The sequence below is a fragment of the Prionailurus bengalensis genome, chromosome B3, assembly GCF_016509475.1.
Source record: "Prionailurus bengalensis isolate Pbe53 chromosome B3, Fcat_Pben_1.1_paternal_pri, whole genome shotgun sequence".
NCBI classification, from domain to species: Eukaryota; Metazoa; Chordata; class Mammalia; order Carnivora; family Felidae; genus Prionailurus; species Prionailurus bengalensis.
The window spans coordinates 81,317,339-81,342,676 of NC_057355.1; the positions used below are offsets into that span (position 1 = coordinate 81,317,339).

General features: G+C 35.9%; 2 protein-coding genes and 1 non-coding gene across 14 annotated transcripts in view; 1 reads left to right on the plus strand and 2 right to left on the minus strand.

The window, feature by feature from the left end:
- HECTD1 (HECT domain E3 ubiquitin protein ligase 1) overlaps positions 1-25,338 on the minus strand; it is a 91,428-nt gene that overhangs the window by 41,658 nt on the left and 24,432 nt on the right. For all 12 annotated transcript variants that reach the window (XM_043554330.1, XM_043554329.1, XM_043554323.1 and 9 more), the window contains exons 4-15: positions 24,521-24,748; positions 23,290-23,571; positions 22,923-23,193; positions 22,322-22,398; positions 22,138-22,236; positions 19,403-19,517; positions 18,595-18,769; positions 10,541-10,679; positions 10,181-10,351; positions 4,874-5,096; positions 4,081-4,344; positions 3,906-3,982 (exon numbers count right to left, since the gene is read on the minus strand). In XM_043554330.1, coding sequence (XP_043410265.1) covers positions 3,906-3,982; positions 4,081-4,344; positions 4,874-5,096; positions 10,181-10,351; positions 10,541-10,679; positions 18,595-18,769; positions 19,403-19,517; positions 22,138-22,236; positions 22,322-22,398; positions 22,923-23,193; positions 23,290-23,571; positions 24,521-24,748 — 2,121 coding nt within the window. The remainder of the gene's footprint in view (positions 1-3,905; positions 3,983-4,080; positions 4,345-4,873; positions 5,097-10,180; positions 10,352-10,540; positions 10,680-18,594; positions 18,770-19,402; positions 19,518-22,137; positions 22,237-22,321; positions 22,399-22,922; positions 23,194-23,289; positions 23,572-24,520; positions 24,749-25,338) is intronic.
- LOC122469869 lies at positions 14,466-14,604 on the plus strand. The gene has a single exon (XR_006293749.1). It is a non-coding gene; the product is annotated as a small nucleolar RNA SNORA15 (small nucleolar RNA).
- On the minus strand, positions 17,323-17,885 carry LOC122467740 (elongin-C-like). The gene has a single exon (XM_043554338.1). The coding sequence runs from the start codon at positions 17,711-17,713 to the stop codon at positions 17,408-17,410; it is 306 nt and encodes a 101-aa protein (XP_043410273.1). The 5' UTR covers positions 17,714-17,885; the 3' UTR covers positions 17,323-17,407.

A 25,338-nucleotide genomic window follows, 5' to 3' on the forward strand; every position in this document is an offset into this window, starting at 1 on the left:
CTACTTCTACTCATATATGTCAAAGGTTCTAATGGCTGTAAAAGTACTATAACTAGATTTAAGCAATATCAAATAAAAGAACTCACAATTTTAATTTTTGGTTAAACTTTATAGTCATATAACAAAGAGGAGCTTATTTCACTTAAACCAATTTGAACAACCTGTAAATAATTAACTTTGTTCTTTTTTATAAAACTAGCCTGATTATGGCGAACCATATAGAAAATATAAATAAGCAAAAAAACAAAAACAAAAAAAACCAAACCCAAAAAACTAAAATGCCTATAATTCAATCAACCAACGTTAAAACTTTTTAAATTTTTTTGTTTATATGATTTTATTTTTTTAATTTACATCCAAGTTAGTTAGCATATAGTGAAACAATGATTTCAGAAATAGATTCCTTAATGCCCCTTATCCATTTAGCTCATCCTCCTTAATTTTTTTTAAACTTAAAGACCTAACTGGTTTTTATTCAATGATTCATGGATCAGGCAGCTTTCCATCTAGTAAATAGGAGTTCCCTCAGAGTTGAACCTTTTAACATTTTGTGGTGTATTTTAGGTTTAATTTTTTTCTATTTATAGTATTCACACAAAATATATATGACACTTTTATTTGCATACTTAATCATAAGGAAGAATGACTATTATCGGTTTGGGCCCTAGTTATCTCTCATTTAAGTTAATGTTATCTGAAAGAACCCATTTGTGTCCCAGGCTTGGGTCTGATAAAATTCAGTACATAAGAGCCTTTAAAAATATTTGCTTAGGGGCGAATATCAGTGTCTCAGTCGGTTAGGTGTCTGACTTTGGCTCAGGTCGTAATCTCATAGTTTGTGAATTCAAGCCCCATATTGGGCTCCACATTGACAGTGCAGAGCCTGCTGCGGATTCTGTTTCCCACTAGCTCTCTGCCTTCCCCCACTTGCATGCTCTCTCTCTCTCAAAAAATTAATAAAACTTAAAAAAATTGGTTAAATAATGTAAATTTAGGACTTACGTAATTTCATTAAAATCACAAACTAACCTAGCATAACTCTAATGTGACTGAAAAAACTTCACTCCTGAAATGAATATTACTTTTTCATTCTATTTTGGTGTGCCTTTCAGAATTAAAAGGAAAATAAGTTCTGACTAGTAGACAAAATTTAAGAAACTACTCTTTTATAAAACAGTATTAACAAATAAAAATGAAGATTAAAATAGTTAAAATTATTTTTACCTAAAATCAGTTGATACATACTTTCATACCAAAAGAATAGCCATATGGTCAATGAGGCTATTCCTTGATTTACTACTAATACTACGGATTTCAAGAAACTGAGTCAAAATTACTTATTTTTCAAGAAAATGAAAACAGGACTCAGACTATGTTCTTGATTTACTTTTCTTCTGTAGTGTGAAATTTCAGTACCCTGTGAGTCTAGATTTGGTTGGATAATGTAACCCCTAAGGAATTGCAAGAAATTCCTGAGACAGCTCAGTGGTAGCTTTACAAAAATTTACAGTTGAGGGGCACCTGCGTGGCTCAGTCAGATAAGTGTCAGACTCTTGATTTTGACTCAGGTCATGATCTCACTGTTTGCGAGATCAAGTCCCAAGTTAGGCTCTGCACTCACAGCATGGAGCCTGCTTGGGCTTCTTTCTTTCTCTCTCTCACTGCTCCTCCCCAACTCATGTTGTCTGTCTCTCTGTTTCTCTCTCAAAATAAATAAACTTTAAAAAAATTATAGTTGATCCTCATTATTTGAAAATTCTATTTTTGTGAATTCAACTACTCACTAAAATGTGTTTGTAATTCCCAATTCAATACTCGCAGTGCACAGTCACTTGTGGGCATACACAGTGCAGCAAAAACTTGGGAGCTGCCTCACGTGCATGTTGTTAGGTGAGGTAAACAAGGTAATCTCTACCTGTAAACAAATGTCATACTTGCTTAAGCCCTCATGCTATAAACAAGTATCTTTTCCACAGTCTGTTTTGGGCATGTTTTTCACATTTTTGTGGTTTTGTTGACTTCACTGTTTAAAATGGCCACCAAATATAGTGCCTGAAGTACTGTCCATTGTTCCTAAGCACCAGGCACAACATGTGCCTTATGGAGAAAATATGTGTGTTAGGTAAGCTTCATTCAGGCATGACCGTGCTACTCAACACATGTTCCATGTTAACAAATCAATAAGACACGGGGGCACCTGGGTGGCTCAGTCGGTTAAGCGTCTGACTTCGGCTCAAGTTACAATCTCACAGTTCAGGAGTTCAGGCCCCATGACAGGCTCTGTGCTGAGAGCTCAGAGCCTGGAGCCTGCTTTGGATTCTGTGTCTCCCTCTCTCTCTGCCCCTCCTCCACTCATGCTCTTTCTCTCAAAAATGAATGAACACACACAAAAAAAATTTTTTAAGTAATACACTTATGGTGTCTTTGAACAGAAAGACACATAAAAAACAAGGTTATGTATGCATCAGTTACAAAAATGTGACCTCATAGGAACCTAACCCTGTATTTCCCCAAAGAGCAATGGTTCAGTATTCACAGAAACTTTAGTTAACACAACTACCATGAATAATGAAAATGGACTGCATTTAGTTGAAACTCCTTTTAGCATCTAATTGCTATCTTCAATTGAGTAATTTCTTCCTCAATTGTCCTTAAGATACCCTGAATTAGAAAAAATTTCTGGGATGCCTGGGTGGCTTAATTGGTTGAGCGCCTGACTCTTGATTTTGGCTCAGATCATGATCCCAGGGTTGTGGGATCGAGCCCCACATCAAGCTCTGCACTAAGCATTAAGCCTGCTTAGGATTCTTTCTCTCTTTCTCCTTCTGCCCCTCTTCTCAGCTTGTAGTCCTTCTCTCTCAAACAAACAAAAAAAACAACAACACATATTTAATGGATAGAATTTAAAAATTAGTACTGTGATTTTGAAAGTGGAGTCAGTAAACATTTGCTCCTGTATCTTTTCGAAAGAATTATTTCAGAGATGCCTGGGTGGCTCAGTTGGTTGAGCATATGACTTCGGCTTGGGTCATGATCTCACAGCCCTTCGAGCCCCACATCAGGCACTGTGCTGACAGCTCAGAGCCTGGAGCCTGCTTCAGATTCTGTGTCTCCCTCTCTCTCTGCCCCTCCCCCTCTCCCTCCCTCCCTCCCTCCCTCTCTCTCAAAAATAAATAAAAACATTAACAAAAAAAGAATGATTTCATATAAGATGGGCCATTAAACTAGGCATCAAAATATGTGAATCTAGAAACAGGCATTCAAGTTACTTTATCATAAAGCTAATAATTTTATCAGGATTGTAAAATATTAGTGATGTATTTTCAATTCCACTGTATTACTAAAAACATTACTATCAATAATAATTAAAGCATGAGTTCAGGGGAGCATGGTTGGCTCAGTCAGTTAGGTATCTGACTTCAGCTCAGGGCATGATCGTGCAGTTTGTGAGTTCGAGCCCCATATGAGCTCTGTGCTGACCACTCAGAGCCTGGAGCCTGCTTTGGATTCTGTGTCTCCCTCTCTGCCTCTTCCCTGCTTGTGCACTTGTGCTCTCTCTCTCTCTCTCTCTCTCTCAGAAATAATAAATAAACTTAAAAAAAAAAAAAGCACGAGTTCAAAGTTTTTGTGAGACATTAGTCAAATCATTTAAATTTTATTGTCTTACTAATTTTCACTGTTTCAATTTTGGTGTTTAGCATGTGTATAAAAATCATAAGCAAATGTATATGTATTGTGGAAAATAAAACAATAAGCACAGAAAAAGAAAAACTGAAAGTATGTTAGATTAGGGTAACTTATGTTATACGGTTCAAGGTTTTTAAATGCTTACAATATACCAATGAAACCTTACCATGTCAGTATAAAAAAAACAAAAGAAAGAAAAAGAAAATCTCACAGTATACCTTTTGCTTCGTTTTTTCTAATTTAGATTTCAGTTTTCTGCCTCTTTTGCCAGTCCAACCAGTCACAAATTCTGAACCTTAGAAAAAAAAAAGGACATTGCAAAGAATTTATTTTAATGCAATGTAACACACTCATTTATTCTTATAAATATTTTATATTTCCTACATAACTTACCCAGAGAAGTTTCTGCAGTAAATGAATGTTTGGTTCCTCTATTAGATTCAAATACAAAACCAGGTAAATCTTCTTTCAATATTGTTGCTTGCTGACCATCTGAGTTATGAATAGCAATTTCTCCTTCTTTTAAACATGTTAGTGACCAATTCCCTACAGTGAGTTTAGTAGGTCCTGGTGCTGACAGTATAGGTTGACTTGAAGTAGATGGCTTTACTTGGCCTCGAGCTCTTTGTAATTTCTCTAAGAATTCACTTCTGCTTTCTATAAAAACAAAATAATTATTTTAAAACCTCATTCTTTTCAAATGATCCTTTTTTTATAAAAAAGGAAACTACCAATGAGAATATCAATTTTATGTAAAGAAGTGCATTAGCAGAGTTTTGTTCTGTAGTGTATTCTCAGTCATTAGATGTATTTAGGTTCAGGCATAAAAGCAATCCTATAGTTAAAAATTTTTGAAGTATAAGGCTTTTGGAAAAAGATACAACTAGAGACAGCATCACACACACATATACAATTCATCATTACATGATATGAGGTAGCTTCACCTAAAGGATTAGAGGTATTAAAAGTAGACGCAATGCTACTGCTTGTCTCAAACCAAAAAAAAAAAAAAGGCATTTCTTAAATGCTTTCACGGTACAATAGTTTTTCTTTGTTGATATTAAAGAAACTGGCCATATGATCATCAATGATCATGTTTCTATGACAATGCTAGCAAAAATATTAGAAAAACAAATCATCAAAATTACAGAAATTTGTAAAACATTTTAATTGAAACAAACATTACCTGAACTATCCGATCCACCTTCAGGACTACCACTTGAATACATGGTGGCAAGTTTCCCGTCCAAGATAAATCTGAACCATCCATTACTGCCGTTAGATAATTCCAAGGCTGCTGCATCACTCCATATATATAAGCAGTCCCTTCCCCTAATGATCGACCAGTCTCTCCAATGATACGGTTTACCCTGCTGCAATTCTTTAGCATCTTCCTGTGGTTCATCTTCCTAAATGTGTAAAATTATTCAATGAAACAAAATAGTATCTCTTCAAAATATTCGCAAGTATTTTTTAAATATGTCCATGTATCAAATTTAGAATTAAAATATGCTGAATTTGGGGTGCCTGGGTGACTCCGTCATTTGAACATCCAACTGTTAGTTTAGATGCACGTCATGATCTCACGGTTCAAGGGTTTAAGTGCCGCATCGGACTCCACAATGACATCATAGAGCCTGCTTGGGATTCTCTCTCCCTCTCTTTCTTTGTCCCCCCCCCACCACCACCCTCAAAATAAATAAACATAAAATATATTATGTGTGTGTGTATATATTAAAATATGCTGAACATAACATTTAGTTGCCTCTAGTTTAATATGTATTGAGTCACTGAGTTACCTATAACTAAATCTTGTAAGTCCTAAAAATGTTAAGAAACTCACATAAATAATGACCTAAGTTATAACATTTCCAGCTGCAGTAGTACAGAAAGCCAATGGATTAGGTCTACACACAACTAGCTAATTATCTAGGACCCTGGCAAACTCACCACATCTCTGGGCCTGATCATTAAAAAAAAAAAAAAACAAAAAAAAAACCATAAAAAGGAATGTTTTTACTGGATCAATGGTATCCAATCCTAGAGGTGCACCTGAATCATTATAGATGCTTTTTAGGAATAAAGTTAAGATTCCACCCTTAGCAGAGTGAATTAAATATACTGGATCATTTGTATGATCATAAAAAGATTTTAGAGCATGTTTAAAACAAAGAACAATTTGTAAACACTGTTTTCCTACCCTGGCATCCTAAAAATTTTTATTCTGTTGATAACATGTAATATAGAGAATATTCATCATAAACATATATGAACTTGGCATGTGTGTGCATGCATGGGTGTATGGGTAAAGCACTTTTAAACTTCATAGAAACTTATTATACCTAAATATGTATTTTCCCCCTGAAATAGTTTGTAACACTAAAATATTATAAAATGTGGATTATAAATTTCTCTAAACATCAGTACTTGTGCTCTAAGCCATGCAGGTTAACAAGGTCCATTCTTGTTTACCCTACTGTAAACAACTAAAAACTGGACAAAATATATGAAAAAGTGATTTTCAAACACTGGACAATATGCAACACAGGACCATGATCCCCCAGAAAATAGAAACAAACAAGGTAATTTCCTTAGGCCCAGACACAAATTTCTTGCTAAGGTGTTAAGAAGAGGGAACAAAGAATCCAGCACTATAATGGAGATCTGTGTTTGAAGAGGCTAAAAGCAAATAGAATATGTAGAGGATGAGTTCAGGATTAGGGAGCCAAGCAAAAAAGACCTCTAGAAATCCGCAAAGTGATCAGCATGTCTCTAGCAAATATTCTGCAAAGTGATCAGCATGTCTCTAGCAAATACTAAACCACTCATTTCTAGGGGGATACTCCATAAGGCTGGGCAAAGAACACACGGAAAACTGTAAGCTGAATAATTAATTCCCAGAGATCATACAAGGTGGTCAGAAAGTTGCATTCTAAATCCTGAACAATTTCCAAATTTGATAAAAACTGTAAGCCCACAAAGAAATTTAAACAATCCTGAGCAGGTATGAACACTCACATGTACACACATACACAAACACACCAAGCACAGCAAAGGACAGCAAAGTCAAATTGCTAAAAATCAGTGATAATATCATAAGAACAGCCAGAGTAACAAAAGATGTTGTGAGAAAAGATTTATGTTATATAACAAGGAACTAAGACAAGAAATGGAGCAAATTTCTCAATGGAGACTATGCACATCAGGTGACAAGGGAACATCTCTCAAAGTGCCTGAAAAACAATTAGCCAAAGTCCTTGTGGGCATTGAAAATATCCATCAAAAATGAAGGCCAGGGGTACCTGGGTGGCTCAGGTAGCTAACTGTCAAACTCTTGATTTCGGCTCAGGTAATGATCTCAAGTTTCATGAGTTCGGGGCCTCACACTGAGCTCTGTGCTTGCAGTGTGGTCTGCTTAAGATTCTCTCTCTCCCTCTCTCCCTGCCCCTCCCCTGATTGCTCTCTCTCAAAAACTAAATTAAAAAAAAAAAAAAAAAAAAAAAAGAAGGCCAAATAAAAATGTTTTCAGGGGCGCGTGAGTGGCTCAGTCAGTTAAGCATCTGACTCTTGATTTCAGCTCATGATCTCACAGTAGTAAGATCAAACCCCAAGACCTGCTCAAGCTGGGCATGGAGACTGTTTAAGATTCTCTCTCCCTCTTCCTCTGCCCCTCTTACACTCATGCTCTCTCTCAAACTTTTTTCAGACAAATAAAATTTGAGGGAATTTTCTGGGTTGTCTTTTCATTTTCTAAACAATGTACCTTGAAGAAAAGAAATTGAATTATGATAAAGTAAAACTTCCTGATTTTTTTTTTATTCTTTTATAGTATAACCTTTTTTTTTTTTTTTTTTAATTTTTAAGTAATCTCCACACCCAAGGTGGGCCGTGAATTCACAACCCTGAGATCAAGAGTCAGATGCTTTTTCAACTGACCCAGCCAGGGGCCCCTACGGTATAATCTTTTAACATCCTATTTAAGAAGTCACTGCCAAGCTCAAAGTCAGTAAGAGTTTCTTCCTTTTCCTGTAAAAGTTTTATAATTTTAGCCTGTACATTTCAGTCTATGACTTTTTTTTCTGTCAATTTTTTACATGGTACCCATGGAAAGGGTCAAACTTTCGTTTTCGTGTGTGTACGTATCCACTTATTCAAGCATCACTTGTTGAAAAGATCATCTTTTCTTCATTGAACTGCCTTAGCACTTTGGTTGAAAATCAACTGACCATGTATGTGTGGGCCATTAACCTATTCCCCCCACCCCGCTGCTAACCTACCTTTTACAGTTAAGACTTGAAATCTGCTGGTAGATGTCCTTCAACTTATTCCTTTTCAATGTTGCTTTGGCTATTCTAGGTCCCTAGAATTCTCATATGTTACAATTTTCTTGTTAATTTCCACAAAAAGCTGGGCATCTATAACCTTTTTTATAAGTTTTTATTGAAATTCCAGTCAACGAACAGTGTAATATTAGTTTCAAGTGTACAATACAATGATTTAACATTTTCATACATTACCCTGCGCTCATCACAAGTGTACTCCTTAATCCCCATCACCTATTTCACCTAGTCCCCATCCCTCTCCCCTCTAGTCACTATCAGTTTGTTCTCTACAATTAAGAGTCTGTTTTTTAGTTTGTGTCTTTCTCCATTTCACCCACTCTTTGCTAGTTTGCTTTCTTTCTTAAATTCCACACAAGTGAAATCATATGGTATTTGTAACCTACTTCTTGGATAAAAGAATTCTGGGGGGGATCACCTAATATCACCTCATTTTTTTAAGTTTCTTTATTTATTTTGAGAGAGAGAGAGAGAGCACCCAAGCATGTGTGTGAGTGGGGGAGGGGCAGAGAGAGAGGGAGAGAGAGAATCCTAAGCAGGCGCCAGGCTGTCAGTGCAGAAACTAAATGTGAGGCATGTACCCACAATCCATGAAATCATGACCTAAGGCTGAAATCAAGAGTCAGACGCTTAACCTACTGGGCCACCCAGGCGCCCCCAGGTATCACCTCTTATTTTGTTTTGTTGTTAAATCCCTCAGGTTCCTCAAGTAATTTAGGAATATCTCTATCACTCACCCTCTCAGGATTCTACAATAAAAACCTATACTCTACCATTCTCTCAAAAATATTACCTCTCTGTCACTAATATATAGGAAGCATTCACTACATGTTAGGTCTCAGTGCTGGAATCTGTAGAGACAGATAAGGCATATTTTAAATTTGCAATCTAAGGCAAGATTATCAATGGATACTGAAACTCACAGGTATGGAGCACCAGGGTGACTCAGTCAGTTAAGTGTATGACTTTGGCTCAAGTCATGATCTCACAGTTTGTGAGTTCAAGCCCCACATGGGGCTCTTGGCTGCCAGCACAGAGCCAGCTTTGGATCCTCTGTCTCCCTTGTCTCTCTGCCCCTCCCCTGCTTGCATGCTGTCTGCACATGTCTGCTCTCTCTCTCTCAAAAATAAACTTAAAAAGAAAGAAAGAAAGAAAGAAAGAAAGAAAGAAAGAAAGAAAGAAAGAAAGAAAGAAAGAAAGAAAGACTCATGGGTATACGTTTAATGAGTAACCATAGATTTACACAGTCTCCCTATAAATAAATTACTTATTAATTACAAAAGGAAAAAGAGTAACTCTGTGATAGAGAAACCAGACAGAGACAAACAACCAAGTGATCCAAGTAACATAATCAGCAAAAAAGCAGACACTGTGTGCCTCTAAGAGAAGGCACATTATACATTGAGAAAAACGTAAATCCCCTCTGTGGTTTCTCTGCTTAAAACACATAACCTGAATCTAACCACATAGAATCACGAACGCAAAGTAAGGGTCACTGTCCAGATTAAATGGACTGTCCTCTTCACAAATGCCAAGGCTATGAAAGAAAAAGAAAGGCTGGGTTCTTAGGAACATGATAACTAACTGTAATACATGCTCCTGGATTCGATTCTAGACCAGGGGGGAAACTGCTATTAAGGACAATAGCAAATTTGAATATGGTCCTTGAATTAAATATAGTTTTATATAATATTAAATTTCCTGATTTTGATAACTATACCAGGATTATACAAGAGAACGTCCTGGTTTTCTGGTGAAGTTTTAGGGTGTTAAAAGAGGCACTATGTATCCATGCCCAGTGTAGGATTCAAACTCAAAACTCTGAGATCAACAGCCTCATGTTCTACCAACTAAGGCAGCCAGGTGCCCCTCAAATATTTCTTAAATGTACACATACACACACACACACACACGCACGCACACACACATAATGTCTATGCAAAGTTAATAGGGCAAAACGTCAATAATTAGTAAATTTATAAAGAACACTCCAATACTCACAATTTTTTTGTAAGTTTTAAATTTTATCAATAAGTTTTTTAAAGTACCACTACTTCACACTGCCATTATTTTGCCAAAAGCCATCATAAATTAGAACTAGATTTCCTCAAAGATACCCTATTCCAGATAACCCTGCAATTAAGATCACTCACTTTTTCTGGTTTTGACTCCTCTTCATTCTCATCATCAGAGGAAGGACCTGCCAAAGTTGACACTTTGCTAATTACACCAAGTCTGGCTAGCTGATCCAAAAAAATATCACCACCTTTATCCACCAAATCCCTTATGATCTGCAATGCCAGCAAGTGACCATCATCATCATCCTGGGAGGAAAAAAAAAGAAAATTATGGGAAAATGATAAAAGTAAGCTTAGTTGCCTCAAGTAGACAAATGCAGTTGTTTCTCAGACAAAACAATTTACTGAACTTAAAACAAAAATTAAATTATCTTACTGACCATTGTCTAAAGGAAATTAATGGTACATGAGTCTCAAAAAAGATAAAAAGCTCACCTCCTGATCAAGGACAGTTGCAGTGATTTCCACTAGTACTGTAGGCAAATTGTGACCAACATCAGAATCGCAAACTTCTTTTAAGAGTGCTTCAGAGCAAAAATGAATCATTTTTCGAATGAGAGCAAGACTTGCCTTCCTTAAAAAATAAAAAAAAATTAAAAAAAAGACTTTTAGGAAGCCAGGGTAAGAAGCTAAAATAAAATAAAATGCAACTATACACTAACGAAAACTAAAATATCCAATGGTAAGTTTTATACATTCTGCTAAAAAGTACACTTTAATAAAGGTATATAGGGGCGCCTGGGTGGCTCAGCCGGTTAAGCGTCTGACTTCAGCTCGGGTCATGATCTCACGGTTCGTAAGTTTGAGCCCTGCATCAGGCTCTGTGCTGACAGCTCAGAGCCTGGAGCCTGCTTCGGATTCTGTGTCTCCCTCTCTCTCTGCCCCTCCCTCCCTCTCACTCACTCTCTCTCTCTCTCTCAAATAAATAAACATTAAAAAAATTTTTTTTAAGTATACAGAAAAGGGGCGCCTGGGTGGCTCAGTCAGTTGAGCGTCCAACTTCGGCTCTGGTCATGATCTCATGGTTCATGAGTTTGGGCCCCACATCAGGCTCTGTGCTGACAGCTCAGAGCCTGGAGCCTGCTCCTGATTCTGTGTCTCCCTCTCTCTCTGTCCCTCCCCCACACACGCTCTGTCTCTCTCTGCTTCTCAAAAATAAATAAAACTAATTTAAAAAAAATTTTTTTAATAAAAAAATACAAAAAATAATACTAGCACTAGTTTATGTTCACTTTTTTTTAGGCAATTTCACAAATTTTCTGTTAATACAGTAAACTCATTACAACTGAAATTATCTTTAAACTTTCTTAAATGTGCTACTCTATTTTATATTTAACAGCATGGCTATTAACATGTCATGGTAATTTTAGAAAATCAAGTAAAGAATAAGCTATAACTATCTTAAAATTCCCTATAACCGAAAACACAAGGCTCTAACTTAAAATATCTGGTAATTTATATGGAAATCAATTCTCAAATTAAGCATTTTTGTCCTCTGTCAAATTTAAACTCATGGTCACTATAGTTATGCCTCATATAAATGAAAATAAGAGATTCAAGTAATCCCATGTCCCTAAATATTCCAATTGTTAACAATTCAGCATGCTTCCTTTTTCTTCTCATCCACTGCTTTGCTCAGAACATAGATACTCCATAAAATCACACAAACTAATCTCAAGGAACCTGTTCTTCTAAAATAAAATAAATGTATATCCACACACTTTTAAATTATAATAGACTAAAAGGAGACTGATCTATTACAGAAAAGACAAAAGTTCATCTGACATATTTTCTAAGCATAGAACAAAATCCTAGGCACCAAGCTGTAGATATCATTAATTCAGGGGTAACCTGCACAGGAAAGGATGGAGGGACAAAATTGCTACTAAAGTCCATGAAAGCATGTATACAGCTGTATTTCTATAGCATGATGTGCATCCTTACTCTCTCTGGCTGCAATTCCTAAGACCAAACATTCTTCAACTAAAAAAAGTATTTTATTACAAATTCATGTACATTACAGAAAATGGCAGGTTAATGAAGGGAAAACTGCCCCAATAGGATTAGTTCTTTCCAGTTTTTGTTAATGGTTATTTATATTTGGTTGTAAAATAAAAATATTTATATATTGTCTATCTGTCACTATCGCGCTAAGCCATTATAAGCAGAAACCCTTTTACGTATTTTAAAGACACTACACTTCATTTAATCCCTACAACAAACCCTATGAGGTGGGTTTTATTAGCTAAGTTTTACAGATGAATAAGTGAAACAAAGAAAGGTAGGCAAGTCTACTAAGGTCACAGGGCTAATACATACAGAACCTAAACTCAAACTCTTCTGTTAACTAATACACTATAAATAGTATTCAGAACCTAAAATTTTCCTCTCTAACACTATTATATAAATTATGACCATTTAGCTTGCAAGGCTTTTCTATTACAAAGTGCCCTATTTTTGTGGAAAGTTTTATTTCTTCATTGGAAGGATTCTTGGATCTAAAGGTCTAAAAACTTTCTTATGCACTGAATGTGTATCAGTACTGAATCCATACTTGACAAACTGATTTTTAAAAAGGCTATTAAGCAACAACATGTACAGACCTTGAGGGTATTATACTAAATGAAAAAAGCCAGAGAATGACAAACAATGAATGGTATCACACATGTGGAATCCAAAAAAAAAAAAAAAAAAGGGTCAACTCACAGAGATGACAGAGTAGAAAAGTGGTTGCCAGGGACTGAGAGTGAGGAAACTAAGATGAATGAGGTGTGAGGATCTAATGTAAAACAGGATGACTATAGGTAATAACACCATGCTACATAACTGAAATTTGCTGAGAGCAGAACTTAAACATTCTCACACACACACAAAAAGATAAACATGTGATGTGATGGATGTATTAGTTAACAAGATGTGAATCCTTTCACAAGGTATACATATGTCAAATCACCAAGACATATATGCTTTAAAAATCCTACAATTTTATGCCAATTATACCTCCATAATTATACCTAATATTTTTCTGTCAATTTCTTGAACACTTTGCTATGTCTTCAGCTCATTTAGTTAAAGAGGCTCTTACGTTTTTACCAAAAACCTCTATGTGGCTTTGTATAAAAAAACAAAACAAAACAGTATCCCTTGGTCACAGTTGCTAACAAGTATTTATTTGGATTATGAGTTTATATTGCTGGCACTTTTTTGGCTCTGGGTAATATTGTTTCTCATATGTAGCTTTTTTTGATAGACTAAATTTGAATAACAATCTAAATAAATTTAACATGATAGCACTAACACAAACAAGCTTTGAAAGTCATTCTTCCTATCAAATTCTGATAAACATTCAAGAATATTTTTTTCCATAGTTTTTTAAAAAATTTGTTTTAAATTCACCTAGAATTTGGTTAGATATACAGTGTATAGAACTAACCTGATTTTTTTTAAGTCAAAACACAAAAAAGACATTCTTTTATTTTTTTTAAGTTTATTTATTTAGGGCAGGGGGAGAGAGAATGCATACGACTAAGCAGGGGAGGAGCACAGGAGAGAGAAAATCTTAAGGAGGCTCCACATTCAGTGAGGAGCCTAATGTGGGGCTCAATCCCATGACCCTGGGATCATAACCTGAGCTGAAATCAAGAGTCAGTTGCTCAACCAAGTGAGCCACCCAGACGCCCCACAAAGTAGACATTCTAATGCCATTTAATAACCCTCCCTTCTCTCAAATGATCTATGAAATCTCCATTATAACACATCCAATTCTTATATATTATTGGCTCAATTTGGGGGGCTAGACTATTGTACTGATTTATAAACTCTTATGCTAGTTATCATAAAGATTTAATTACTGTAAGTTTATACTAGCTGTTCAGATTATTAAAATCTCACACATTCATTCGTCCAGATGAACTTTAAGATCTGTCAAGTTCTAAAACAAACTCTGTAGTTATTTTTAAAACTGCATAATCTCTGAATTAATTTTGGCAGAATTTGTATCTTTATAATATTTAATATTTTCATCCAAGAACAATTTCCCCTTTTATTCAACCAAATCCTACTTTTTTCTCAAAAAAAATTGGATCCTCAAGGATTTCTGAAAAGTAAACTCAATCTTTGTCCAGTTATTGACACTAACTCCAAAGCTGTTTACCAAACCTCTTCAAAATTCTATGCAGCCTTTCCTTAAAAACAAAGTGTACAGTCCTAGGTCTAATCATAACAAAAATACATAAATAAAATCATTATGTTGTACACTTTTAACTAATACAATTATATCTCCATTAACTGGAGAGAAGAATCTTAGAATACTATCAGGTTTTTACATACTACACCACCATTAAAACTGCCCTCCTATGAGGCATAGCTGAATATGGTGTTTTTTTCAGTAGTTTACAAAGCCAGACACCATGCAAAAGTAAAGTCTTCTCTTGAAAATGCCTACAATAGATGGTATGCTAAGTTTGTTCATAACATACCATTTAAAAAAAAAAATAAAGACAGGGGCGCCTAGATGGCTCAGTCAGTTAAGCGCGTGACTCTTGATTTCGGCTCAGGTCATGAGCTCACAGGTCCTTGGATTGAACCCTGCGTCAATTTCTGTGCTGACAGTGCAGAGCCTGCTTGGGATTCTCTCTCTGCCCTTTTCCCCGACTCATTCTCTCTCTCTCTCAAAATAAATAAACATTAAAAAAAAGGACAGAAGGAAAGGAGGAAGGAAGGAAGAAAAGAAAGCATATTGCTATCCTGTTTAAAAGCCCTAGGGCGCATGAGTGGCTCAGTTGGTTAAGCGTCTGACTTTGGCTCAGGTCACAATCTCACAGTTTGTGAGTGTGAGCCCCACGTCAGGCTCTGTGCTGACAGCTCAGAGCCTGGAGCCTACTTCAGATTCTGTGTCTCCCTCTCTCTCTCTGCCCCTCCCCTGCTTGCGCACTGTCTCTGTCTCTCTCTCTCTCTCTCTCAAAAATAAACATTAAAAAATAATAATTTAAAAAAAAAAGCCTTTACTAATCTGTCATACGATTTTTATTTCCTAAGCAGACACTGTGCATTACAGAATATTGACAGGTAACAGCTAAAGTCCATACATTGTAGACCCTCCTTTAACAGTATGATCAGAGTACACAGGCTGAGTATTCAACTATTCAACTCTTAAAATGAGGGGCACCTGGGCAGCTCAATTGGTTGCACATCCAACTCTTGATTTCAGCTCAGGTCGTGACCTCACCATTGGTGAGATGGAGCCCCGTGTGGGACTCCACACTAACAGTGCAGAGCCTGCTTGGGACTCTCTCTTTCTCCATCTCTCTCTCTTTGCCCCTCTCTTGCTCACGTTCTCTCAAAATAAGTAAATAAACTTTAAAATAAATCTTAAAATGAAATGGTAAAAAAATCAGGTTGTAACCTACTCCCCTTTGTTTTTAATTTTTTTAAATAATACTAAATAATTCTGTAAGTGAACTTTTTTCAAATACCTCTAAAATATTAGGCACTATGCTAAACACTTAATCACATCTAATTTTTTTTCTTTTACCTAAAGAGAATTTAGTGTAATTATCTCCACCTTAGAGATAAATCAATTAAGATGAAAGAAGTTAAGTACTTTGCTCATGGCCACCTATCTAGAAATGGCAATGCTGGCATCTGGACCCACTTTGCACTGACTCCAGAGGCTGAGCTCTTACCTAAAACTTGGGCTTTCTTACTTGCCACAATTAAATGTGTCTATTTATTACCTGGGAGAATTTGGCATCAAATACACTAAACTAAAATTACATTTAGATAACCTTAAAACATTTAAAAGGGTGACAAAATAAACATCTAATAAAAGAACCCTCTTATATGGTAGCATACTTTATAATTTTCTGATGACCTTATCATGAAGCAATTCTACTCCAAATGTATCAGGATTCTTTTATTATACTGACAGCTAGTCCTCTAAAATTTTCAGGTCAAATTATCTTGTTCAAAAATGAACTTGCTCACTCAAGACATTTCTAAGTTTTATTAAAAAAAAAAAAAAGGTGGCCCCACTAACACCTACATCTCTGTAAGCTATTTGGAGAAGAATAAAAACCAAGTACTTCATGTTCACAGTGAATTGTCTTACTGACACTTTTCTCCTACTTAAAGCATGCTGCTTGAAGTTTAATGTCAACTCTTAGGCACTTGATCCTACGAAACTACATGTTCTAAAGACCTCCTTAACTTAAAATGACCAAAATAAAATTCTCAATCATTCAGCCAAAAATTCAGCAGTCATTCTTCACCCTTTTCTTACCCTCATCACTCGTATCAAACTGGTCATCAATCCCTTGGGTCAAACAACCCATCTCTCAACCTTCCGAATTTATTCCCACCAATCCAGCCCCCAAGCAAATGTTTGAAGTTCATACACTTCACAGTTCACAATGAACTGTTTAATAGCCTTCTTGCTCTCCCCCAGTCTTTTTCTCCACTGGGCTGCCAGTGTAATCTTTATAAATCACAAAATCAACTGTAACAAATATCCTCACAGGTATTTAATGACTCTTCTTTAACTCTGGAGTAAAGTCCATGCTCATTAGCATGGGCCACAGGGGCCTTCCATAGGTCATAAAGGCTCCTACTTTATATTATTCACTGAGCTATCCAAACATATCACAGTAATCCAAACATACTCCATCGATACTAAAATACTTGCTACTGCTAACAAAGCACACTCACTCATGCACTAAATATTTATTGAGTTACCTACTAAGTATCAAACCCTATTCTATACCTCCTTGTCTTTGCAGCAGTACACAGGGCTACTTCTCATGGAGTTTACTTTAGAGGGAAGGCAATAAAACAAACAAAAGTCAAAGAAGAGCAAGATTTCAGACACTGAAAGCTCTATGAGGACTGCAAAACATCATGTGTCCTAGGGGTAAATTTAAATTAGGTGGATAAATACCAGTGGAGAAAACATTTGAACTGAGACCTAAATGATATGAAGCAACAGACCATTCAAAAGACCCGAGGACAGGGGTGCCGGGGCAGCTCAGTCAGTTAAGCCTGTGACTTTGGCTAAGGTCATAAGCTCAGAGTTCGTGGGTTGAGCCCCACAACAGCTGACAGCTGACAATGTGGAGCCTGCTTGGGATTCTCCCTCTCTCCCTCTCTCTGCTCCTCCCTGACTTGTGCACTCTGTCTCAAAATAAATAAAACTTAAAAATAAAAAGTTCAACTGCACACAGGCAACATGCTATATATGAAAAAATTAGCTGAAGTACAGGTATTAAATCCTGAAAAAAGTTAACAGTTTATTATACTTTATTTTACTTAACAATCTAGGAAGTTTGCAGCTATCAGCAGTTCCAGTGCAATTACAGGTGCAACTGGGAATTCAGGGATCTCTGTGGAGCTGTTAGTATAGCGAATCTTATACATAAAATACATGTATACTTTTGATAGCATATGTGAGGGGATCTCTCTAAAACTGACTTCATCTCTCAACATGGCTTTTATTGTTCCAGATGTTAATGCATGTTCTCTTTTTACAATAAATTCATGACCGTAAGATATCACTTTGACATACATGGTTTCAGTGCCTTCATAGGCACCATGGGTTTTCTCTTCTCCATCCATTATATTCTTAGGAAATTCTAATTTACTTCCACAGGAACTTTAGCAGTTTCTCATCAGCCCTGCAGCCACTGCATAAGGTCCCCACACCACCACAGCCTCTACTCCAGGGCTGCTCCACCATGACCAGCTGCCTGTTGCCAAGGGTCTAAATCTCACTTTTTTTTTTTTAATGTTTTATTTATTTAGAGAGAGTGCATGGGGAAGGGGCAGTGAGAGGAGGATAGAGGATCTGAAGCCGGCTCTGCACTGACAGCAGCAAGCCTAATGTGGGGCTCGAACTCACAAACCGCGGGATCATGACCTGAGCTGAAGTCAGATGCTCAACCGACTAAGCTACTCAGGTGCCCCTAAATCTCACTTCTGCATTAAAATTTTCTCCAATTTGCACAGCCTGATTAGCTGTTAAGTCATCTATATTCCCAGAGAACTCTGATGGTATGTCTAATCTCTCACTACTCTATATTATTACTCACATCGTCCTCACTAAACTGCAAGGGTACAGTGAACAAAAGCCAAGTCCCACTTATTTGGGTAACTCTTCCAATAACCATCTCACACTGCCTCTACCCAAAAGGCCTCCATAAAGCTCAATAAATGTTTGTTGTACTTACCAAAATTTCTCTAGAGTTGATATTCAGAGAGCTACAAAAACTCTTAGGAATCTAGTCTTCTTCACTTTCTAAACTCCTTAAGTCAGATCATCAGAAGAAAAGATTTAACTCTCCAATCAAATTTCCAACCTAACTTCTTATGAAGTCTAACAATCTAACTTATGATACCTTTTCAATATTAAAATAAAGTTCAATCCTTTTGGAAGAGGAAATAAATAGTGTACAAATGGCATAATTTAACTAGTAAACACAAATACTATGAATAACTACCTTATTGAAGGCAGCATAGTTTGCTGAAATGTCTGTGCAAACACTGGCAATAATCTTTTCAAGTATATAGGTGCCATTTCTGGATCTCCTTTTGGCTCATTACATTCTTCTTCATCTTTATTTGTATCTTTCTTTTTCTTATCATCTCCTTTATTAACTGGACACATCCAATCACCTGCAGATATTATTCAATAAATAAACTTTTGGAAACTTTTTCTCTCAATGAAAAATAAAAAACATTAAGATGAATGTACCCAATTTCAAACTATAATTATCCCTAATTAACAATATTAAATTGAAATTAAGATACTGTATCTATCAAAGGTATTTGTAAGAATACTACTGTTCCAATTTTTTTGTATATATGCTGCCAAAGCAAGCACATGAATACTAAAGAACATGAGTCACACCAATAAACTGAATCTCAACTTAAGGAAATAATTTTGGATATTCCATTTGATTCCAGAAATTATCTCATAAAGACTCTGCATTCATCTACTCAGTGAAAACTTGAAAATGTGGTCAAAGTACTTCAGCTACACAATCCCCAACTATTCTTTACGACATTCCCATGCCCCTTAAACTTTTGATTTTGTCATTCTGGAATCACGCACCCACAGTCTCAAAGTACACTAAATAACACACTATTAAAGGTGTATCAAATGTGAATGTATACATACATAATTATTTGACTTCAGAGAAAAAACTCATTTATATAATGTTAATATATATACAAAAAGCTATGTCTCTAAAAGTGAAGTTGAAAAGTAATAGCAGATGGCTTAAAGACAAAGATTTTGCCACTCACCTGGAGACTGAAGAATAGCTACTACTTCACTGTGGCCCCTTTCCCGAGCTTTATCTAATGGAGTCTTCCCATCTTCATCTCTCAGATCTGGGTTTGCACCATGCCGTAACAGAGTCTAGAAAAGTAAAGCATTTAATTTGAATATAAGAACTGATACCTTAATTCTTCAATATCCAATTCTGCAATCATTAGACTGTACCCAAGGATTTCAGATTCTCATAATTACTTAAAGCAGGCACCAACTCAAATCACTACTTTTTTGCATATATCACCTTAAAAGTGGTCTATCTATATCTTGAAAATATTAGAGATTAATTTCACTTGGTTATTTATTAACAACTCGAATGAAGTACATTCACATCTGAACCTATCATCTTCTCCATCAAACTCCTCCTCCCAATATTTTTTAACGCAGAGGTCCTAGTGTAAGTTTGTGACACGGTAATTTCCTCATTTCCTATGCAGTACCAATTACCAAGTTAAATCAATTCTCCTTGAACAAACTACAAAATTTATGTCTTAAATACTAATTCACCCTATTCACTTTTTTTTTTTTAATGTTTATTTTGAGACAGAGACAAGAGAGTGCAATTGAGAGAGGGGCAGAGAGAGAGGGAGAGAATCTCAAGCAGGCTCCACACTGTTAGCACGGAGCTGATGCAGGGCTCAATCCCACAAACCGAGATCGTGACCTGAGCTGAAACCAAGAGTCAGACATTTAACCAAATGAGCCACCCAGGTGCCCCTACTGTTCACTCATTTTTAATGGTCACTGTAAGTTCCAACAGAGAACACGTCTCATGTTTTTCTTATCAGTCTCAGAGCTGCAGTTTTTTAAACTTCATCATGATGTGATATATCTGACAAATAAGTGAATACATACACACATCTGGAAAGTATGCAGTACTGGCTAAAAAATCCAAACTGCTGGGGTTTGAATCATAATTCAGTATTTTACCAAATCTAGGATGCCACAGATTATTAGATACATCATTAATTACCACTAAGAAAGAAAAAGATGCCAGTTAAATTGTGGAACATGCTTTCCTATTGCTTGGGTTTTGAATGTATTGAAAGAACTTTCTTAAAGTTAAGATTTTTTTCACACATTACTTGGACAAACATAAAAAAGACAATATAAATGAACTATAAGGTATTCTGAACCTTCCTCATATTCTGAGCACAATTCTTCATAATTAATTACTTTTTGATTCAAAATCAACAAGATCTGTATTTCTACAAACAATGCTATCATCTGTGCCATAAAGAGCATTAATGATGCAGCATTTTTGAGCGCTCCTCTATCAGACAGGAGTCTTTACTGAAATCACTAAATCCATTTCACAGTTTTTGTTGCATGAACAGGTAATGATAACTATGCTGCAATTTCTATCCGGTCAACAGCAATTATACAACATTTCCTATTTAAGAGATGTGAAAATGTGTATGGAGGGGGAAGAGGGAAAGTGGCAGTGTATCACAGAATCAATTAAAACCAGAAGGATCTATGAAGATTAAATGATAAGACATGTTAAATACCTAAGACACTGGCTAGCACAGAGTTAAGTGCTCAGTACTACCTATCATATCATTATTAGTAATAGCAGCTATTGCTCACTGTAGGCTGATGTATAACCAAGACAGGTTAGGGTTAGACACAATTCATTTGGCTCTTTCTCTCCCACTCAACCACTCATAACTGCAAAACAGTACAGGTCAAAAGAAAACAGGTCAATAAAAATTTATTATCCTTAGAAGCATCAATCTCTCCAAAAACTAACCAATTCAAACTGACAGAATTTGGCCTTGAAGAAAACACCTTTCCCAGGTTAGAAAGTGAAGTTGTTATCCCAAATTTTCTGATAGTGTAAAGACAGTAACAGCAACTATCATTTGAGCATCTATGATGTGTTGACTGCTACACTGTTTTTCATGTATTTTTTTTCTAATTACAACAATAATCATGCTATGAATATACATTTAATTGATAAAACTTCACGTCAAATTTTTGCTGAAGTGCTAACAATCTTTTTACTAATAAGTTGAAACTTGAATCCAAGTGTGCCTGACTTAGTAGCAGACTAACATTACACTGTGTCAAATTACTTCACAATATGAATTTTCTAGAGATCTAGATCAGTCTCACATTTGGTTCAATTCAACCCTTATCATTTGATTTTGCTGGACTTCAATTTCTCTCCTAAGTGTAAAAAGAACTTTCCAAGGTCCTTTGCTAACCTAAGAGTCAAAAATATTATGATTCTTCAGCAAATAAGTTATTTGCTTTAATGATAAACAAAAATAACACAAATATGTACAAGGTTACTTGGTGCCAAGAGTAAGAAAGAAAAGACAAAGTGTTTAGCAACAGGTGACTGGCTGAATAAATTTGTGGTATATCTACATAGGGTAAGTATACACATGTAAAAAAGTTACCCAAATGCTAAAAGGAAAAGGACTTCAATATATACTATTAAATGAAAAAAGCATAGATCAGTGTATGTAACATGCTACATTTTATATAAGGAGGGAATAAGCATATATATTTGTTTGTATCTATGCTACAAAACACTAAAAAAATAAAAACGGTTACTCATAATGAGCAATGGGGAATGGAGTGAATGGAGATGGCATGGAAGCATGACTTATCAGAATAAAAGTTTTTATATCATTCTAATTTTGGAACCACGTAAATGTTAAATATTAAATTAATAATTTAAAAACCTGGATTTTACCTTTGCTACTTGAGGTCTTCCAAAACATGCAGCATAATGTAATGATGATGACCTTTGACCCCTATTAACATCAGCACCTCTTTCACAAAGAAATTCTACCTGTAAAATTATGAAGAATCATAAAGTTGCCTTATTAACAGTTCTATCTTTGATTTAAAACACTAGCTTTTATTTATCAGCTTACCATTTCCTGAGTTCCAAAAGCAGAGGCCCAGTTTAATAGAGTCTGACCCACATCATCCATAAAATTTACTTCAAAGGCTGGAAGTTTGAAGGAGAAAAGTAAGTTTTTAAAAATCTAACAAAATCACACTGAACTTCTCTACAGTGGGAACCATTTCAAAACTGTTATTAATAACCACTAACCACGAAATCCAGAGCCAATTTTAAACACTTAAGTAAACTGTACAGTAGTAAATAACCCACAAGTTCTGCTAAGAAAAAAATATTCTAAAATGTTTAAGCCACTGAAGATTCACCAGGCTGTAAGCCTTAAAAATAAACATAAAATAAGAAACAAAAAACCTAAATATATAACACAACTCAACAGGATACAAGTTTCCTTTACTCATTTCATTTACTCATTTAATAGGCATTTACTCTGGTCTTACCATGTACCAGGCTGATAATTATATACATGGGGAGAGGATACAGAAGTGGATGGCCATTCTATTATCTGGCTCAACTGCTAAAACTACTGTCCATAATCTAAAAACTAGAAATTGCCCATATAATTCCTTATCTCACACATTTTTCTTTTTATATTTAAAAAAATATTTTCCGACCTCCTGTGTCAATTGCATCTATAAGTGCATCGGTATCTTTACTTCGAATACAGTCTATAAGCTGCCGATGTGAGCGCTCCCCGGAGCTATCCAATCTGCGAAGTCCTGGGATTCTGCCTGTAGATCCAGCACTAGACTTTGGCAAAGCTTTTCGTCCTTCAAATAATAGCACCAAGAGAAGGTCAACCAAACGCATGGTATCAAGCACACATCTTTCATCACCCTGCAATGCACTTTCAATTGAATCCGGAAGTTCTGACCTCAGGAGATCCTAGAAAGGGAATGGGAGAAAAGTTTAATATATTTGCATTATACAAAAACAGTTTTTCTGCAAGATTAAAAATCAAAGATTCAAAAACACTCTTACGTGTGTGACTACTGGAGAGCCTCTGCAAAGTGTTGAGAGCAGACTTACAATTGTCGACACCTGGTTACTCAATTTGGAATCTGCAGCTGTGGAAGGCGCTCCTGTAGTGCTGCGACCTGGTTTACAAGCTGATGATGGTCCTGATACAGTACCACCAGCAGCAGCCATGCGAGATAACAGCTCCTCAGTTAATCCATGCTTCGCTAATGGAGCTGGGTCAACACCACGACGGGTAAATCGGTCTGCTAGTGATGCAAAACACCGCAGAGCTCCATCTGAAACCTAATGATGTAAAGAATATGCATATGGATAAAATTCACCTAAAAAGGGCTAAAGGTGAGTACTGCTAATTTCATTACTGAGAGTATAAGAAAGGCAGCTACAGAAAGGATATAAGGTCTAGATTTTAATCCTGGCTCCACATTCTGCTAACTCTATGACCTATGGATGTTACTTAACTGCTTAACGAGCTGTTTCCTGATATGTTAAATGGGGTAATAGTATTTATAATTCACTGTCCAAGCTTAAATAAGATGATATATATGAAGAATCCAGATAGGCAGTGAAAGCTCAATAAATACTATTATTATGAACAACTCTGCCAAAATACCCAATGAATAACCAAAAATAACTAAATGGAATGGTAAAAAGGCATTTAAAAGTCCAGTTCTATTTCTTAAAGTATGCTCATTCAAAAAAATTTTACACATATAAGATTTTAAATGCTGTGTTATTTTACTTCAATGAGAACTACTTAAGTCAACAAAATTGTGCTGAGTCATCAAATCACACTGAGTATAAGGTAGCTTTAAAAAATTATATTATTTCTGAAATGTTTAAATTTTACAAATAAACTCATCATGTTTATAATTTAAAATGTTTGGGGGCTCAGTTGGTTAAGTATCTGACTTTGGCTCTGGTCATGATCTCACGTTTTGTGAGTTCGAGTCCTGTGTCAGGCTCTCTACTGACAGGTTGGAGCTCGGAGCCTGCTTTGGATTCTGTGTCCCCCTCTCTCTCTGCCTCTCCCCTGCACTTGCTCGCTCAAAAATAAATAAACATTAAAAAAATTTTTTAATAAAAAATAAAATGTTTCACTGCCGAAACATAAAAGGAATACCGTATAGAAATATAAAATGAGAAAGAGAGAAAACAGAATTACCTCTACTTCATCAGAGTACACTATAAAATCACTTTTTGAATACAAAGTATACAACAGTGATTTATTTACCTGATGATCCTCATGTTTTAATAAACTAGACAGAGATTCCACACAAATTTCTAAAGAAGAATCTTGAGGTTCCATTTTGCCACAGAGTCTTGATACCACAGCCATGGCAGAGTGCAAGGTATCTTTATGAACCAAGTGTCCGCTGTCACGAATGAAGGTAAGCACACAATTTAAGCCACCAGCCTCGAAGACTGCTCCTGACTCACGAGTACATATCAGTTCTAACACCTACAATTAATTAACAAAAGAATACAGTAAGTCCAATTTTAATTTTCTAGCATCACAGAAAACATAATGTACCCTCTAAATTACTTAGTAGCCATACTTTAAAAAGTAGAGCAAAATGAAGTATTATATTTAATTTAGTCTAATACATGCAAGGTGTCATCATTTCAAGTGTTATCAATGTTAAAAAATTGATAGATTCAGGGCGCCTGGGTTGCTCAGTTGGTTGAACATCTGACTTCAGCTCAGGTCATGATCTCGTGGTTCATGAGTTCAAGCCCCCCACACATGGCTCACTGCTGTCAGCCTATCAGCTGAACTGACTTCAGATCCTCTATCTCCCTATCTCTGCCCCTCCCCTCTTCGCTCTCCCAAAAATTAAAAAATTAAAAAATTTGATATATCTTACATTATTTTATGTATTAAGTCTTCAAAATCCCATGTAGGTTTTATATTTATAGCACATCTTTGTTTGGGGTAGCCACATTTGAAATGTCCTATATGGCAACCACGTTGGACACTATTGGTTCAGAGGCTAAGGACTATATAGCAAGCTAAGCAATTAAAGTAATTAAGCAAAAGTTTATAAAGGT